General features: G+C 27.6%; 1 protein-coding gene across 1 annotated transcript; it reads left to right on the top strand.

Annotated features, from left to right (window-relative positions):
- Positions 1-1160: 1160 nt before the first annotated feature.
- On the top strand, positions 1161-7279 carry LOC112783740 (MLO-like protein 10). The gene is made up of 15 exons (XM_025826789.3): positions 1161-1843; positions 2182-2239; positions 2416-2609; positions 3004-3120; positions 3338-3398; positions 3542-3630; positions 3902-3976; positions 4282-4370; positions 4457-4506; positions 4605-4645; positions 4731-4904; positions 5270-5305; positions 5404-5471; positions 5725-5785; positions 6505-7279. The coding sequence occupies exons 1-15, from the start codon at positions 1640-1642 to the stop codon at positions 6895-6897; spliced, it is 1710 nt and encodes a 569-aa protein (XP_025682574.1). The 5' UTR covers positions 1161-1639; the 3' UTR covers positions 6898-7279.
- The last annotated feature ends 10877 nt before the right edge of the window (positions 7280-18156 follow it).

Here is an 18156-nt window from a genome sequence, read left to right as displayed (position 1 = left end):
TTAGGTAATTATTACTTTCCTTATTGCAAATATAATCACAATTACCTATTATTTTTATCAATTAGAGTATCTACTATCTATTGCAAATAGAGATTATTTATCGAAAATATTTGATAATAAAAAAAATTAGCTAAAATCTGTAAAAAAAATTTTTATTTAGTATTTATATTAATTATTATAGTAATTAATAAATATTAAATAAGACAAGTTCTAATTTTTTTTATTTTCTCAATATTATTGATTATTCATGTTGTATTTTTTTTTATGAAATAAGTAATTGAATAAAAAAGGGAGCAAGTGATTAATTTAATCTCTTAATTGGCATTCTCTTAAAGAAATGGCAACCAAATTATTCTTTAATATTTTTAAAAAATAAATCGTAATCCTTGGCTACAACTATGTCAGTGAATCAGAGAGAATCTAACTCAATGAATAAATAACTCCATAGGCATAAATAAATAAGGAGAAAAAAACATTACGTTATAATATAACAATATTAATGATATAAATGTTAATACATTGATTATATTATTTTCAATAGTATTTTCCTATTCAGTAGATTATTATCACTTGATTTAATAAAATTTTTGAAAAAATAATTGTATTATTTTAAAGTATAAATTTTTTATTTTGTATTTGATAAATAAAAAAAATTACGCATTTATACTTACAATTTTTACAACAGAGGAATTTTTTGAAATTATATAAAATAGAGTTTCTTAAAATTAGTTTATACTTATTAAAATTGTAAAAAGTATAATATAATTTATATATTAATTAAATTTTAAATTTAATTTTTATATTTATATTTATTATGACTTTTTTAATTTTAAAAATTATTTTATTAAATATAATTATAATAATTATGTTTATTAAAAATTATTTTTAATTTAATTTTATTAAATACAGACACTACAATAATTTTTAAAAAATAACTTTTCTTAAATTATTTTTAAAAATAAAAATTTTACTAAATATACAATCAAACTTTATTTAAATATTTATCTCAATAAATTATTATCTACCCAAAATAAAATTTAAAACGTGAGTTACTTATTTTTTTTTTTACCGAAGACTCGAATCAGCAACCTCTTAATTGAGTATGGAAAGACTATGTCATTTGAGTTATAACTCATTGACAAAGTGAGCACTTATTAATCAACCTAAATTGATTAAAAATATTAATATATAACATAATGAATGTCATAAACCATGACAAGAGGCAGAATAGAACTTCAGAAAATATATAAAATATTTTTTTTTTTCAACTCTTAACAAAAATGGTGCTTCAATTCAATCCATGAGCTGCTTTCAATGCCAGCAACTTTCTGAGCACAATCAGAAGCCATAGTTACACATTGCTTCTCTCTCTCTCTCCCTCTCTCTCTCTCTCTCTCCAGCTACCAGTAAATGCACGCGCTTTTGATTCTGAAGTCTGAACATTGGTGCTTCTTGTAATCTTTCTTCACCTTCCATTTCTGAAGAAACCAATCACACTATTTATTAAAGTTGCAATCTTTTTCCTTTTCCACAAAATCCCAACATAATTTTTCTCAACCTTGGTCAACCTGATATTCTTCTTTTCTCAGTGCTCCTTTCTTTCCGAGAGAATTGTAACTGCTTCTGTAATTTGTCATAAATGCATGCCTCAAAGTGCAAAATGCAGTTTTTTATGATCAGCATAGCGTGTAGCTTGTTATGGAATGGTGTAATGGCGTCAAGTGATAGCAGTGGGACTGGGAGTGAACTTGATCAAACACCAACTTGGGCTGTGGCTGGTGTCTGCACTGTCTTCATCTTAATTTCCATTGTTCTTGAGAAGGGTCTTCACAAAGTTGGAACGGTACTAATTTTCTCACCATCAAATTCAAACCTTTTTATCTCTTTAATTTGATTTAATTTCTCAAAATTATGAAATATGATCAATTATTATGATTTTGTAGCTGGAAAATTTTGTCATGATAATGTAACATTGTTTGTACTTTCACTTTTGTTGCTGAGGAAAAATGAAGAATTGTGTTAGTTGATCTTAATTTTCTGGTTGTTAGTTTCAATGTGAGACTTTTTGACCAAGGACAATGTGTCATTAGTGTAATTTTCATTTTTGTTTCTTCCAAATTTTGTAAAAGATATTTGTGATTTTCTTATGTACTGTGTCCCTAACTGGCTGAAATTTTCCAGTGGCTAAATGATAGGCACAAGAGGGCTCTGCTTGAAGCTCTTGAGAAAGTCAAAGCTGGTAAGAATTTTTCCAAGCAATTATTTCTTATGAACTTCTGAATTATGATGCTTATCACTGTAACTTGGAAAATCAATTTGAATCTTCTTGACTTACTTTTAGTACATGTTGATATTAATGTTTAATAAATAACTACCACATGTTTTCTTCTGTTTTAAATCTCTGTTTTTATGCAGAGTTGATGGTTCTAGGCTTCATTTCTCTGCTTTTGACATTCGGGCAGAGTTACATTGTTAGAATTTGTATTCCTGGCAGTGCCGCGGACAAACTGTTGCCATGTAAATATGCAGGTAGCGGCGATGAGAGTAGCGGCAAAGATCAACATCGTAGGAAACTTCTATCAGAAGATGGAGTTCATAAATGCAAGGAGGTAACTAATGTTTCTATGCTTAAATTTCCATGTTCTTATGTCAAGAGGATCTTAAAGGTTTTTCTTGCAGCTAAAGTTATATTTTTTGACCATGATAATTTCCAAACCTTTTGCAAGTTTATATTTGAAAAGAGAAAAATAAAATAATGGCAGAGTGTGTGACATACTTGGATATTTACTCTTTCAAAGTGCCATCTTTATCTGTTGATTGCCGTTTGCCAAAGCGATTTTTCCCTCTATTATGGGGGGTTTCAAGTTTTGATTTTTGGTTGATATGCTTTCATCAAAACAACTCTTTTACTATCAACCTGTTACTGTTTTCGAAAACACGATCAAAGGTTGCTGTTACTTACCTATATTAATTTTAACATTATCTGCTAATTGCTAATTATAGGGATACGCGCCGCTTATATCAAGCAATGGGTTGCACCAGTTACACATCCTCATATTCTTCTTGGCAGTTCTTCATGTGCTTTACAGTGCTGTCACAATGCTTCTTGGGAGACTGAAGGTCTGCATTTCCCTTTTTCATTGAATACTTAAAAAGTTATTTTTCCATATATATCCATTCTAAGCATATTAAATCGATGCTCGTAAGTATAAAATTTTCGTTGTGCTTTGAAAGAATAGGAGGAAATTAGTAGATCTAGTTTAACTTTTAGATATTTTGTCCTAAATCCCTATCCTAAGATGTCAGTTGCAAGTAGTAAAAAATTTCTTTTCTGCAGATACGCGGGTGGAAGGCATGGGAGGCAGAGACTTCATCTCATGGCTATGAGTTTGCTACTGGTATGGTGGATAATGATGCACTAAGTATTTATCTTTTTTTGCATTGCAAAAAGTGACAAATTTTTAGGCTTCTAAGTTTATGAATTTTACTTTGAAATTGTGCTGCATGCAATCTCATTCATATGTTGCATATTTGTGTGTAGATGCTTCGAGATTCCGGCTAACTCATGAAACATCGTTTGTGAAAGCCCATGCAACTTTTTGGACTAGAAATCCCGTCTTCTTCTATATCGTAAGATCTTTTCTTTAGCTAATCTTCCATATTTTCTGGTTTTTTCTTTTTTTCTCTTCTTGAGATAGAGGATATGATTTTATGAACAAGACAGAGGCATGTCAACACCCGGTACTTGTTGGACCATCCTATGCAAATTATTAGAAGTAAACGGGGGCATACTTGAGTCATAGCTCAAATGACTTGAATATTAATTATTTCATTGCTTCATTTTCTTGTGCTCTTTTTAAATTGATGTTGTGTACCGTTTCTTTTGTTTTGCCAATTTCAGGGTTGCTTCTTTAGGCAGTTTTATAGGTCTGTGGGTAAAGCTGACTACCTAGCTCTTCGCAATGGTTTTATCAGTGTGAGTCCTTGATAAGATATGCTCTTTTATGATATTATTTTCCCAATTAAAACTGGCTTAAACCCAAGACGGGTAAGCAAATTACAAAAGATCACAACCGAGTTAGAATACAGTTCACACTGCATCAAGTCCTATCCATTCATGGATACCATTTTCCTCCTCACAAGATGTTAAAATTCATGGTTATTCAGTGGAAATAATAGAGTAACTAGAAGAAAGAGAGAAAGATAATATATTACTCTTGGAAAGTAAATTAGACTTAATATCGAAATCACCTTCGCTGTTTGACTGTGCATTATGTGTAGGTCCATATGGCTCCTGGAAGTAAATTTGACTTCCAAAAGTATATCAAAAGATCCTTGGAGGATGACTTCAAGATAGTTGTTGGAGTCAGGTAATATTCTCTTACAAAAGCATTCATGCGAGTATATTCTGTACGGTTTTTAAACCATTATAACTTGTTTATTTTATTAATGACAGTCCTGTCCTCTGGGCGTCGTTCGTCATTTTTCTACTACTAAATATTAATGGTGAGAAATTATTTTCTTATTGGAGTTTTTTAGTATCTACAGTTTTGCTGTCGATAATTCGACTAACAAACTAAAGGTAATTTTTATATTATTTGCAGGATGGCATGCTATGTTTTGGGCATCCTTAATTCCTGTCGTCGTGAGTATTTTGTTTTTTATATATATAGTATGCACAATCATAGGTTTGTTGAGATATACAATTATAAATATTTAATTTGTTGCAGATAATTTTGGCTGTTGGAACAAAACTTCAAGCCACATTAGCAAATATGGCTATAGAAATCACAGAAAAGCATGCTGTTGTCCAAGGGATTCCTCTTGTTCAGGGCTCTGACCAATATTTTTGGTTCGGTCGACCTCAATTAGTTCTTCATCTTATTCACTTTGCTTTGTTCCAGGTATTTTATTGGTTCCCTTTTTGTACAATCCAGAACTAATATTTTGCATATCCAAAAAGTCATGTATAATTATTAAGACTTGAAGTTGGAAGCTTCAAAGATAAGGAAGATTATGTGTGTTACCTTGAAAAATCTTGTGTGTAAGCATGCAGATTTTGTTCTTTTGAATCTTGATATACACCTGCAGAACAAATAATTTCCGTTGTAACTTTGAATTCGAGTTTTCATGTTGTTTAACTTATTGAATGGATTAAGATATTACCATTTATACTAGCAAGAACAATATAGATATTTGTTTTAGGAGGCTTTGGATTTTTCAATCTGTTTACCAATAACTAACTGATTTTATTTCACTTCACTTGCAGAATGCATTCCAAATAACATATTTCTTGTGGATATGGGTATTGAACCTACCTCCTTACGCCATAACCTTGCATAATAATTCTTCGATATTATGTTAAAACGGTTGAGTAATCGATGATTCTTGCTTTGTTTGCAGTACACTTTTGGGTTTAGAAACTGTTTTCATGCTGACTTCAAGCTTGCAATACTTAAAGTAGTTTTAGGGTAAGTGTTAACACCTAAATTTCTCTTTTCGCAGTAAAGTAGCAAATCAACATGATTATGCTATGCATCATGTATCAAAGAATTGCAATGGTTCAAGTTTAGTGTATAATTCATGTCTATACTAAGGAATTACCTTAGCTCCCCAAGTTGAACCTTGTGCATCTAAGATATTGACATAAGAAAATGCATGATATACATCAAAGTTGCATTTCATAACATTAACTAATTCCATGAATTCTTGTGTGGCTTGAAGGCTTGGAGTGCTATGCCTATGCAGTTATATCACGCTTCCGTTATACGCTCTCGTTACTCAGGTATTACATGCTTCTGCTTGATGATTTTCTACTGTTTTATCTAATAGAAACACACTCATGCAAGATTTTCCGGGGTCAAGATCGACGATGCATACGTTTTGTTTGTCCAGAACAAACAACTTATATGGGTGTGGATCGGAAAATTTCTTATTGATAAAATGACTTAGTTCCAATTTGATTCCTAATGCCATAATCATGATAAACACTAGTTGTTTTTTATTCTTTGTAAGTTACTATTTAGATTTTTCAATTTAGAATGAGTCAATACTATTGGAGTTTAATTTTAATGCACTGACAGTGTAAAGCGCTTTACACAGTCGTGCAATCACATTCATTCATTTGGATGACCATTCACGCGGTCAATGTGAAAGGTAGTTATTTTTACGGTGAAAATTCAGGTGCAGTCAACTTCACGTGAAGTTGATAGTTGCGAACCGTTAAATGATTTGACTGATTTGATTAAATTTTCATCTAACAGCTCTCAGTTATCAACTTCATGTGAAGTTGACTGCACCTCAGTTTCCACCTGTTTTTATTGATGTGACATTACGTAATTGGATGCACGTATAAAACTACTTTACACTAGGCGTGCATCAAAATCAAATTCATACTACTATTTAGATTTCTATTTCATTTGTTTCGTTTTATTTGTCACTGTCACTTTTTGATACATCTGATCAACTTGCGAATGTTGTTTTCGCCATGATGAACACTTGTAGATGGGCTCAACAATGAAAAGATCAATATTTGATGAACAAACATCGAAGGCGCTGAAGAAATGGCACATGGCTGTGAAAAAGAAGCATGGAGAGAGGCTAGGGAAGTCCAAGGCGCGAACCTTGGACGACGGAAGCACCATTGGTTCGACGGTGCATTCTTCAGGACCAATGCTACACCGCTTCAAAACCACCGGCCACTCGACCCGGCACACTTCATCGTACGAGGACCATGATGATGACGATGATTATCAATCTGAGACTGAATTGTCTCCCATTACTCCAAGATCAAGCTTGATAGTGAGAGTGGATAATGGTGACCAGCAAGAAGAAACAGCAAAAGAAAATAGGCACCCCACTGTGGGAGAACAATCCAATCATGGTTTTGGAGGTTAATCTATTAATCTCCCTTCCCTCCTTTAATTTTTTTAAACATATTTATACATCGGCGAAAACTCCGTACAGTTGTCTTGATGCGAAGTTAGTTGAGAACCGTTAGATGATTCAACATGTTTGACTAAATTGTTTTTTAACCATTCTCAACTATCAACTTCACGTGAAAACAACTATACGTGAATCTTCACCTTATATATATCTCTTTGTAGATAGGAATATATAATTCACTTTTGTATATTGTAATATATTTTTAGTCTTTTGAATTTGTGGATAGAACATCAAAATGTGAAATAATCTATCCTTCACAGTGAAATAGTTAAAAATCAAAGAACCAGTCATTTACATATCCAACTATTATAAATTTATAATTATCTTCTATAAATGATTTATTAAAATCCCAGTTATTATCTTAGGCATCAATGTATGTTAACCTTTGCTGTTATGTATCTTTGGTCATCACACCAAAGTAGCATTTGATTTTTTGTCGGTAAAAATTCACATGCAGTTGACTTTATATGAAGTTGCTAGTTAAAAACCGCTAGATAATAATTTAGTCAAGGTGAAAACTCAGGTGCAGTTTACTTCACGTGAAGTTGATAGTTAAGAGTGGTTCAATGAAAATTTAGTCAAATCAGTCAAATCATCTAACGGTTCTCAGTTATAAACTTCACGTGAAGTTGACTGAAGTTGACTGCACCTGAGTTTTCACCTTTAGTCAAACATATTAAATCATCTAACAATTTTAATTAACAACTTCACATGAAAACAACTGTACACGAGTCTTCACTTTTTTGTCACTATTATTTACCAGGTCAAATAAACTTTTATTATGATATTCATAAATTGTTACATAATATTATAAACAAAATAATAATAATAATAATAATGCTCTTGTGCTTATCTATGGATATCTTATGAATCTGTTCCAATGAAACAGTAATGAAAAGTGAACAACGAGGGAACTTTTCATGATGAAAATATCACCTAGGTCTATATATGTTAGAATTAAAAGGTGAATTGACATGAGATATTTTCTTTTTTATATTCTTTTCTTCTTTTCTTTTTTTTTTGGGGAGGATTGGTGACATTAGATATTTGTTTTTGTTGTTAAGAGGACATGAGATATTTGTGTTTGAAGATAATGACGTTGGGTTTGATTAAAATGGACTAATCATCCTTAATATATAAAATTAAAAATCAAAACCATGACACGTAAGAAACTTTTAGTGTTCAAAGTACCTAGGAATAATGCTTTTGCAATTTTTTTTATTATTTTTATATTAAATTACTGCCATCTAAATCTCAACTCTCATTATCTGAAATCTAAAAGATTCTCCTCAACCGAAGTGAAATCTCAATAAAGGAGTAAAAATTTTCTAAGAAAAAAAATTATTTTAACTTCAATACTTAAATTCCAAAACCTTTAAATAAGTGTTTTTTTTTTTCTTTCTAAACTTTTATAAATAAATACCATGATGTCTACATTATTACATTTATGAATAAATAACACACACATTAAATATACTTGGCGATTGAATTGAACAAAAATTTCATATAAAACTTCTTGTAGAATACAAAACAGAAGACAAGGAAAATACATATAACTTTGTATATATATATGGGACGGATCCAGAAAATTTAGTATGGAGGGGTCAAATTTTAGATAATTTTTTTATTTCATAAAAATAATTAACATATAGTTATTAGAGTTAATTTTTTAAAAAATTTATCAATATATATATAATTATAAATTTTTTTCACAATTTTACTTTTAATATGATAGTTACATAAAAAAAATATAACAATATCAATAGTACACTATAAAATTATAAAGTACCAATAATTTATAGCGTGTTTAGTTAAAAATGATCATATATCTTATTAATTAAAATTAATTCTTTCAAAAAAATTTAAAAATTTGAAAATAAATGATAAATTATTAATTATTTGAAAGATACAATACCTTTATAGAATACAAGATATAAGATATTTTTATAAAATTTTTTCTTTCAACAACGTAAATTTAAAAAAAAAATAAGTATTTTTTATAAAAAAAATATCTAAAGTACATAATGTGATTACCAAAATATAACTACGTAAGTTATTATTAATATAATAATATAAATTTTAAATATGATAATATAAAATAGACATATGATTTTTTTAAATAAATATAGAGATTATTATATAAAAACTAATTTAAAAGTTACAAAGACTTGAGGATATAATATTAAATTAGTTAAGTGAAAAATATTAGTGAATTAAATAATTAAGACATAAATCTATCACATAATAAAAAATAATACATATAAAAATACTAAATTATATAATATTTTTTATATTTTTAAATACATATCTCATATATAAATATAGTTTCTAAAAATTTTGGGGGGCCGAAACCACTACCCGCCCCCCTCTAAGTCCGTCCCTCTATATATATATATATATATATATACTCATTTTCTTAATTATTCTTTTAATTTTTTATCTTTTTAATATTTTTAAAAGTAACTTATATATAAATTTTTACTGACTTAAATATTTAAAAAGTAATTAACAGGATGAATAATTAATACTCCTAATTATTACTCAGCGTATAAAACTAGGTCAAAATGTATGAAATTTAAGTTTAAATTTTTCTATTGTTAATGTACCAAAACTTATTATCACATTGCAAGCAGGACCATTTTTTCCCTTTTTAATTCTTTGTTTTATTGTTTCTTTTTCTTTTTCTTTTTCTTTTTAAGTATGAATTAAGAAGGACCACGCCTTAAATCATAACACGTATATTTAGTTATTTACATCTCAAGATGTTATAGGTTTTGCATCCTTTTGACTCAGCTGAAAAGGATACATATATCTAGTGTGATTTTATGCAAGTTCCCTTGAATTTATTAATTAGTTTGCAATAATAATTTGATGAATAACACAAACAAACAAAGAAATAAGAGAAAGCAAATATAAATGCACACTCCTATATATGAACAAGAAGGAAGCTATCTTATCTTATAATAATAATAAGAAAAAAGATAAATAAATCTTTGATTTTATAATTCGAAGATACATAAGTCATTGACTAATTAAAAATACAAAAACGTCTTTCATTTTTTTAAAATACGAGACATCTAAGTCTTTCTGTCCAAAATATATAGATATATAAGTCCTCCAAAAAAACTTAGATGTCTTGTGTTTTTAAAAATAAAAAATACTTTTATATTTTTAATTAGTTAGATAAAAAATAAAGGGCCTATTTAATTTGTCATTTTCTCTAATAATAAAAGAGCATATATAAATCAAGTTGAGTTGGTCTAATGGTTAGCTCACTAGTCCGCTTAAACAAGTGTCGGAGATTTGAATCCTGTTTTATACATGCAGCAATCCATTGAACAGCATACATATATAGAGAGGTTTTCCTTTTTTTTTTTTTGGGTGCTATTTGGCTTGAAAGGGATACATGCTATATAGTATGCAAACACCCTATTAATTAGTATCACTTTCTAATGCTTGCTAGAAGGAGGATATGATTATTTATGTGACATTTGAAAATTATTTTAGGATAGAAATATGTAATTTACTTTAAAATATATATATATATATATATATATAGAGAGAGAGAGAGAGAGAGAGATGAATAGAAACAAAAATATATAATGTTCTATCTTAAAATAATATTTCTTCATTTTCTTTTAAATAGAGTGTTTGGAAGTTGTTTTTAAGTTTTAATGTATAAATTAAATAAAAAGGAAGGTAATAATAGATAAACTTGTTTGTTTACCCGTGATATACATAATTACATAGAGAAGCCAAAAAGTTTTTGTATGATGATGATTAATTTTTTTTTTTTACCTTTTAAAAATTAGTAAAAATTGTCCCCATTCTAATTAACTAACTATATTTGTGTCACATCAGGACAACTTAAAAACGCTACTCTAAAAACTAAATTAAAGAACAAATGCATCAGGAACAGAAATCCAATAATATTTTTGTCTCATCTTTAATTTATCTTAAAACACTTTGATATTTCTAGGCATGAAAAAGAATGAAAAATTTTAGTACAAGAAAATTCTCTCTCAATCATGCTACGAATTTAATTATATTATTTTTACTAATTAAAAACAAAAAATCATATTATTTAGACATAATTAATAATAACATAACTAATTAATCAAAACCCTATAATAATGGCAACCATATATATGTAACCACGTTCACTAGACATATTTAAGTATTGATTTGGAAGGTTTGGCTTTAATCTCTATCACTCATTAATTTTGAGATGGGAACATAATAATAGAAATTAACAATAATAATATTGTTTAGGGTAAAATATATATTTTTTGTCCTTAAAATTTGTTAAAAATTTTAAAAATAATCTTAAGTTTTATTTTGTTTTAATTTTGTCCTAAAGTTTTCAATTTACATCAAATATAAATATATCTCTGACAGCTAATTTTTTGAAAAATTTAGAATCAATTCATTTACAATTTCACAATAACAACCTTCAATACAAATAAATCAGATATAGTTATCACGCATCATTACTGAATTAGTCCTAAATTTTTTTAAAATTTAGGTGTCAGAGCTATATTTGATGTAAATAAAAAATTTTAGGAATAAAATTAAAAAAAATAAAATTTAAAAGTATTTTCAAAATTTGTGACAAATTTTAAAGATAAAAAATATAAGAAATATATTTATACGAAAAACTTTTAAGTATACTAGTACATCGGTATTTTAGTAATTTTTAATCGTTAATCTTAATTATAAAAAATGTATATAATAATAATTAAGATTAACAATTAAAAATTACTAAAATACCGGTGCTGATATACTTTTTAATTTCAAATTAGATAAGAGTTCCACGAAGCAACAATGAAGGGATCCTTCTCATTTTTTCGAGTTTTTGTTTTATTTTAATATTTAACAACAATGGAAATGATTTATTCACTTGAATATATATTTATATTCATATATTCAAATGAATAATAAGAAAAATTCGTATATATAGAAAGAATTTAACAAAAGATATAAATATTTCAATAATTATTATTATATCTTTTTTATTTTGTGATTTTATTCTATAAATTTAATTAATTATATTAAATTGATAAATTTAAAAGTTGAATTCAATTTCTATTACTTAAAAACTTTCTTATACTTTATCTTATTGTTTATTTGTTTGATAATAAGTGAAAAGAAATGAAGGACCCTACAATGGTAGACAATAGCACATGTTGAATATGAGGCTAAGTAGTGGTTCTTCCATATCAAAGTGGGAAAGCATATAAAAGTTTTAATTTCAAACAACATGTTGAATAAAGCTCATAAGTGTGTATATGTGTGCCTCACACATCAAAAGTGGGAAAAACCTAATGCTTTCACATACAATACCATGGTAGCTAGAGCCACTACTCTTCTATATATATAATCCATGGTTTTCATACTTAGTGCATCTATGCATGTTTCAAACTTTATCCTCCTGTATCCAACTAATTATTACACACTTATCTAATTCTAGATATGACTTGACGTATTATTATTATTTTTTTTAATTTATATGAAGCTTTTATTCATTCACATACATCTCAATATATTTATTTAATTTATGTAAACTATATAGTTTTCCTTCTTAAAGCATAATTTATTATTTCTAGTTGAAAATAGTTGTTTAAGTTAATTTGGAGAATTTTTTTCACAAGTAATTGTTCAAGGAGGGAAAAAATTAGATAATATATATTCATTATTAAATATTTTCATAATAATCACATACACAAATATAGCTAATAAGTTGCTCTAAATTTTTTCTTTTCATTTTCTCTAATTTATGTCCGCAATTAAAACAAATTTATGAAGCACGGACACTTCGTTGAGTTGTCGTGTTCGCGTGTCGGACACATTTCGGACACGACACTTATCGACACTCGTCCGACACGCGTGTCTACTGTGTCCAACCGTGTCTTAATAAAAAATAAAAAATTCTTCTCCAGATCAGACACACCTGGACACACCTAAATACCATCATATGTCATTGCGTCCTGTCTTATTCTTAACATATATTTTTAAAATAAATTTAGATATAGTATATATTATTATTTATTAAAACAAAAAATATTTTAAATACTTGATATAATTAAAATAAGACATTAAAAATAATTAAAAAATTTAATTTATATTTTAATATCAATAAAATATCAAAATATCATTACAATTTATCTAAATGCTTTATATTTTATATGTATGCGTATCCCCGTGTCATGTAAGATTTTAAAATTCGCATGTCGGCGTGTCCCGAGTCGTGTCGTGTCCCGTATTCGTGTCCGTATCAGTGTCTATGCATCATAGAAACAAATTAAACAGTTACTTTTAATTATAAGAGAGTTACTGTATATCTTCTTTAATTATTATTTAACCTAACAAATTAATTAATTAAATTAAAGTGATCAATCTTTTCCGATGCATGAAATTTCATTTTCAAGAATAAATAAAGAGATTGTTTTATGCAAACAGAATCCTAACTACTATTGCGCAAAGATTAGCCTTTTCATCAATTAATTCCCACCATCATCAAACATCAATGTTTTGCTTTGCTTTTCTTGCACAACAAGAAGAGAAAAAAAAATTAATAAAATTAAAAAATAAAAAGAGCATACTTTAATTTGGATTAGAAGATCGAATTTAGCACAAAAAATTGAGCAAGTGCAAGACTCTTAAGATGTTGACATCTAGTGGCTCAAAGAAGAAACTGTTGTTTAAAGTGATGAGGATTATTACACATTACATAATTAAGCTTTTTCATAAAGTATATATAGCAACACTATCTACCAACCTGAATTAAAAAAAATAAAGATTTAATTACTCTGTTGGTCTCTATAGTTTTGCAAAATTTTTAATTAGGTTTCTATATTTTTTTTTTAATTGAGACCTTGCACTAATTTTTTTTTAATTGGGTCCCTACACTTTTTTTCCTTTTATTTAGGTCTCTATACCAATTTTTTTTTATTTGGGTCCCTATAAAATTAAGCCAATTACTATTAATAAGAAAAACTTAATTGAAAAAAAAATTTAGTGTAGGGACTCAATTAAAAAGAAAAAAAGTATAGAGACCTAATTAAAAATTTCACAAAACTATAGGACCAATAGAGTAATTAAACAAAAAATAAATAAAATAAAATAAAATAAAATATCCATATGATTCTCTCTAAAAAAGAAAACCAAATTACTATTTTGTTCCATTGGTTCATTTTCAGCATCATATGTATGTCTGTTCCAATAAAAAAATTAGAATAGTGAGATCTCTGAAAATGGACAAGACTATAACCCTAATTAACCAAACCTTATAAATATATGAGAAAGATAACTTTTTCTTTTTAATTTAATTTGCACGTACAACATGGGACGTACTGTTGTCCATTTATACATGAATCAATTAAATATAATCCAAGTAATTTTTTTTTTTTTTGGGAATACTTAAATTAAAGCACGTCTTGCTTGTACTTTAATTTGTATGGATTCCATCATCCTTAAATTTTGATATGAGTGGTTATCTTTTAATATTTAATTTATTTTTTACTATTAATTAAATATCGTTAGATGTCATATTAAAGTATTAACACATGTTTAGCTGTATGTTTGTTCAAAATAAAAGGGTAAAATACTAAAAAGAAATTACATATCAATTCATATATTATAAAAAATAATTAATTATCAAACGCGCACCGAACCCTATGTTTACCTTAATTAAACCAACAAACATATTGACACAAAAAATTAAAAACCAACAAACATATATATGCATATAAAAAATTTTCATATATACTTAAAAGCAACCACAAACTTAAGTAATATATATGTTAATATTTATATACATGTTAATTTATAAATAGTTTAATTAAGTAATTAATCATTAAAAATAATCAAAACTATTATAATATGTAAAATAATTAAATTTGTAATGGATAAATAACGATCAAACTTAATTTATTTACAATAATAGTATAATACTTTTTTTATGAAATATCAAATACGTGTATATATATATATATATATATATATATATATATATATATATATATATATATATATATATATATATATATATATATATATATATATATATATATATATATATTGGTTATTTTTAGTATATACGTAACACACGTATATATTATATCCTATAGTAGATTTCAAGTAACATTTATCACTCAAGTGAAAATTGAAAAAAATAATTCAGTTACTTTTTGTTTTTATTCAAGAAACCGGAAAAATAAGGCCACCACTTGCTACTCTTTTATATTATCAACAAAGATAATTGGATAAGTGTAGATTTAGAACGCCTGAAAAACTTTATTATAACATAATTAAGATTGGTAAGATACTAAAACAAATTAAACACTAAACTTTAACATTAGTGGCAGGTACGTACTATATTAAACTGATGTTAAATAATAAATATAGTTCTTGTCTTTGTCTCTTTTCTCTGAAGAAATTTAAAATTATTTACTAGCCGAAAAGTTTAGATTCACATTCGATTTAGTGAAGTGTGTGGGTTTTGAAAAACGCATTATTTTTTGGCTTTGAACGGTATACTTGTATATAGTTTATTTAATTTAGTGATATATATTATAATATACACAATGCAATTATTTATTGTATTGAACGGATTAAAAGAGAAAGATTAAAAAAAAAAAAAAAAACCGTAGGAATTTATGCCTGCATGATACGTTTCTTCTCTCCATATTCTTAACTATATATATAAACCTACTTTTTTTTTTCTTTCTTTTTTTTTTTTCCCTTCTAATCCTAACAACACTAATAATGATAAAGAAAAAACACTAGTCAATATTCTACTACTCTTCCAACAACTCCTATATGCTTTCTAGTATTCTTGACTATCCACTAAAATGTTCTCAGACTACTAATAATTTTTCTCTTTCAAGTAGTTAACTATATATATATATATATATATATATATATATATATATATAAATAAATAAAAAAACCAGAGCTTAAATTAAGGACACACAGAAAATACTAAATTATATGAGGGGTGTGTGTATCAATTTATATTTTAGTTATGATCTATTTGTAGTACTTAAAAGGTGCATCTATTAGTATTATGTTAAATTAATGTATCATTATTATTTAACTGTATTTGGCTATTTTTTCATATTTCATCTTAATTAGGTATTATTTATATTTACAATTTATAAATGAAACAACTATTATTGGATATATATAAATTATTTCCTTTTTGTACACAAACAACTACTAAATATTCTTTATTTATTTAGTAACAAATTGTTTATGTATATAATTTTAGAATATTAGTTATAAGAAAGAAAATAATCAATCAACAATACATTGATGTCAAAATAATTAACATACATACATATTAATATATTATGTTAATATGTGCATACACTTAATTTTATGTAAAATTAATAGTTAAATTTTTTTAAATAATTTAATAAATTTAATTAATTTATTATCTAACAGCTCTCAATTATCAACTTCACATAAAATTAACTAATAAAAATAGGGTATTAATATGATAAAACATGAATGGAATAGAATAGCTTAACTAGTAAGAATGGGGTATTAATCAATGTCCCTTTCCTCTACCTACATTTTCCCTTATTAATAGGCAGTGTTCCCCACACTCTTTTAACCTACCAGACACAGTGAAAATGAGAGTGTGTTATGTTATTAATAGAGAACTATTTCAAGCTACTTTTCCTCCCTTCAATATCTCTATCCCTCTCAATACTCTCCTTTGGTCAATGTCTTCTCTTCTCACATTGACCCGTATATCTTCATTAAGCAAATAATACCCCTATTGAAAGTGAACCCTAATTTTTTCACAAACTAAAATTTTTATATGAGTAAAGTGATATATAAATTCTTTAAAATTTATATTTTGAACAGATTAATTTTTAAAAAAATATATACTAATAAAATCTTTTATAATAATAGACGTAGACAAATGTGTTTAAATTAAAATTTGTACCCTAATCATAAGAATTAATCTGAAGATAATATATCCATTACATTTTTTTATCGTAAATGACTTTATTAGTATTTTTTTAAATTTAATATTTTAAAGTATAAATTTTTAAAAATTTATTTGTCACTCTATTCTTTCTTTAAATTATTGTTTATTTTTTTTTGTTAATTCTTAAATTTTACCTTGCAAACTTAACTCTACTGGCCACACACGTTGACATGATAACTGACAAGTGAAACACACTAAATTTTTAAAAATTTTTGTTAGAATTTGGGGGCAAAATAATTTGGTTATGAGATTAAAATTAGTGTTTGAGTTTAAAATGGGTGCAATGTGGTATTTGTAGATTGGTGGTGTCAGAAGATACTTTTAACATGTGGGGTTACGTGTTGTTTGTAAACTACAACACATGGGGACGTGTTGAGTCAGCACATGGTTGGGCGTGAATGCCATTTGGCAAAATTTGGTTGCACGAACCTGCAACACATGGGGGTGTGCTGAGTCAGCACATGAGTGGGCGTGAATGTCACGTGGCAAAGTCTGATTGCACGAGACTACAACATATGGGGTGGCGTGCTGAATCAACACCAGGGGGCGTGTTACACATATCGAAAGCTGGTTGGTTGGTAATCGCAACACGGGGGTGAACGTGCTGAGTACTTCATCTATATAAGGCAAAGTCCGATACCATTTTCATTGCGAGGAAGAGTGTTCTTTGAGTGTGTTGCTAGTGTAATGGAGAAAACCGCAAACGTGATAGTGTATTGCAATGGTGAGATTATACGAAATACTCATGAGGGAGTGAGGTTTGTGTGTCAGAATCCATTTTCGTTTGTGGTTCCATGCACCATGACGTTTATCGAGCTTTAAAACGGTCTCTGTCAAAACATGGAGAACAGTATATTGAGGAGAGTGAGCAGTATATTGTACCAGAATTCGGTTATAGTTTTGGTGGTCTAATACAGTATGATATCATGCCGATCATTGACGAGGAGATTATGCACAATATGTTCCAGATTCACCGATAAACTCAAATGCGACAGCCACAGATTGAGTTGTATGTTGAGTTTGAAGACGTAGAGGCAGATGGATTCAAAATGATTTAGATATAGAGGATGATAGAGCTGCAGTGTACGAAGGAATGAATAGTGACAGCGAAGAGGACTTCGAAGCCACTTATGAAGCTGGCAATGAAGACGAGGATAGTGATGTGGGAGTCGAAGCAGAAGTAGAGAATGTGGTGGTTCACCCGCAGT

This window comes from Arachis hypogaea, chromosome 20 (genome assembly GCF_003086295.3).
Source record: "Arachis hypogaea cultivar Tifrunner chromosome 20, arahy.Tifrunner.gnm2.J5K5, whole genome shotgun sequence".
Taxonomy (NCBI): domain Eukaryota; kingdom Viridiplantae; phylum Streptophyta; class Magnoliopsida; order Fabales; family Fabaceae; genus Arachis; species Arachis hypogaea.
Note: the sequence above shows the minus strand (reverse complement) of the source record. Positions and strands in the feature narration are given on the sequence as shown.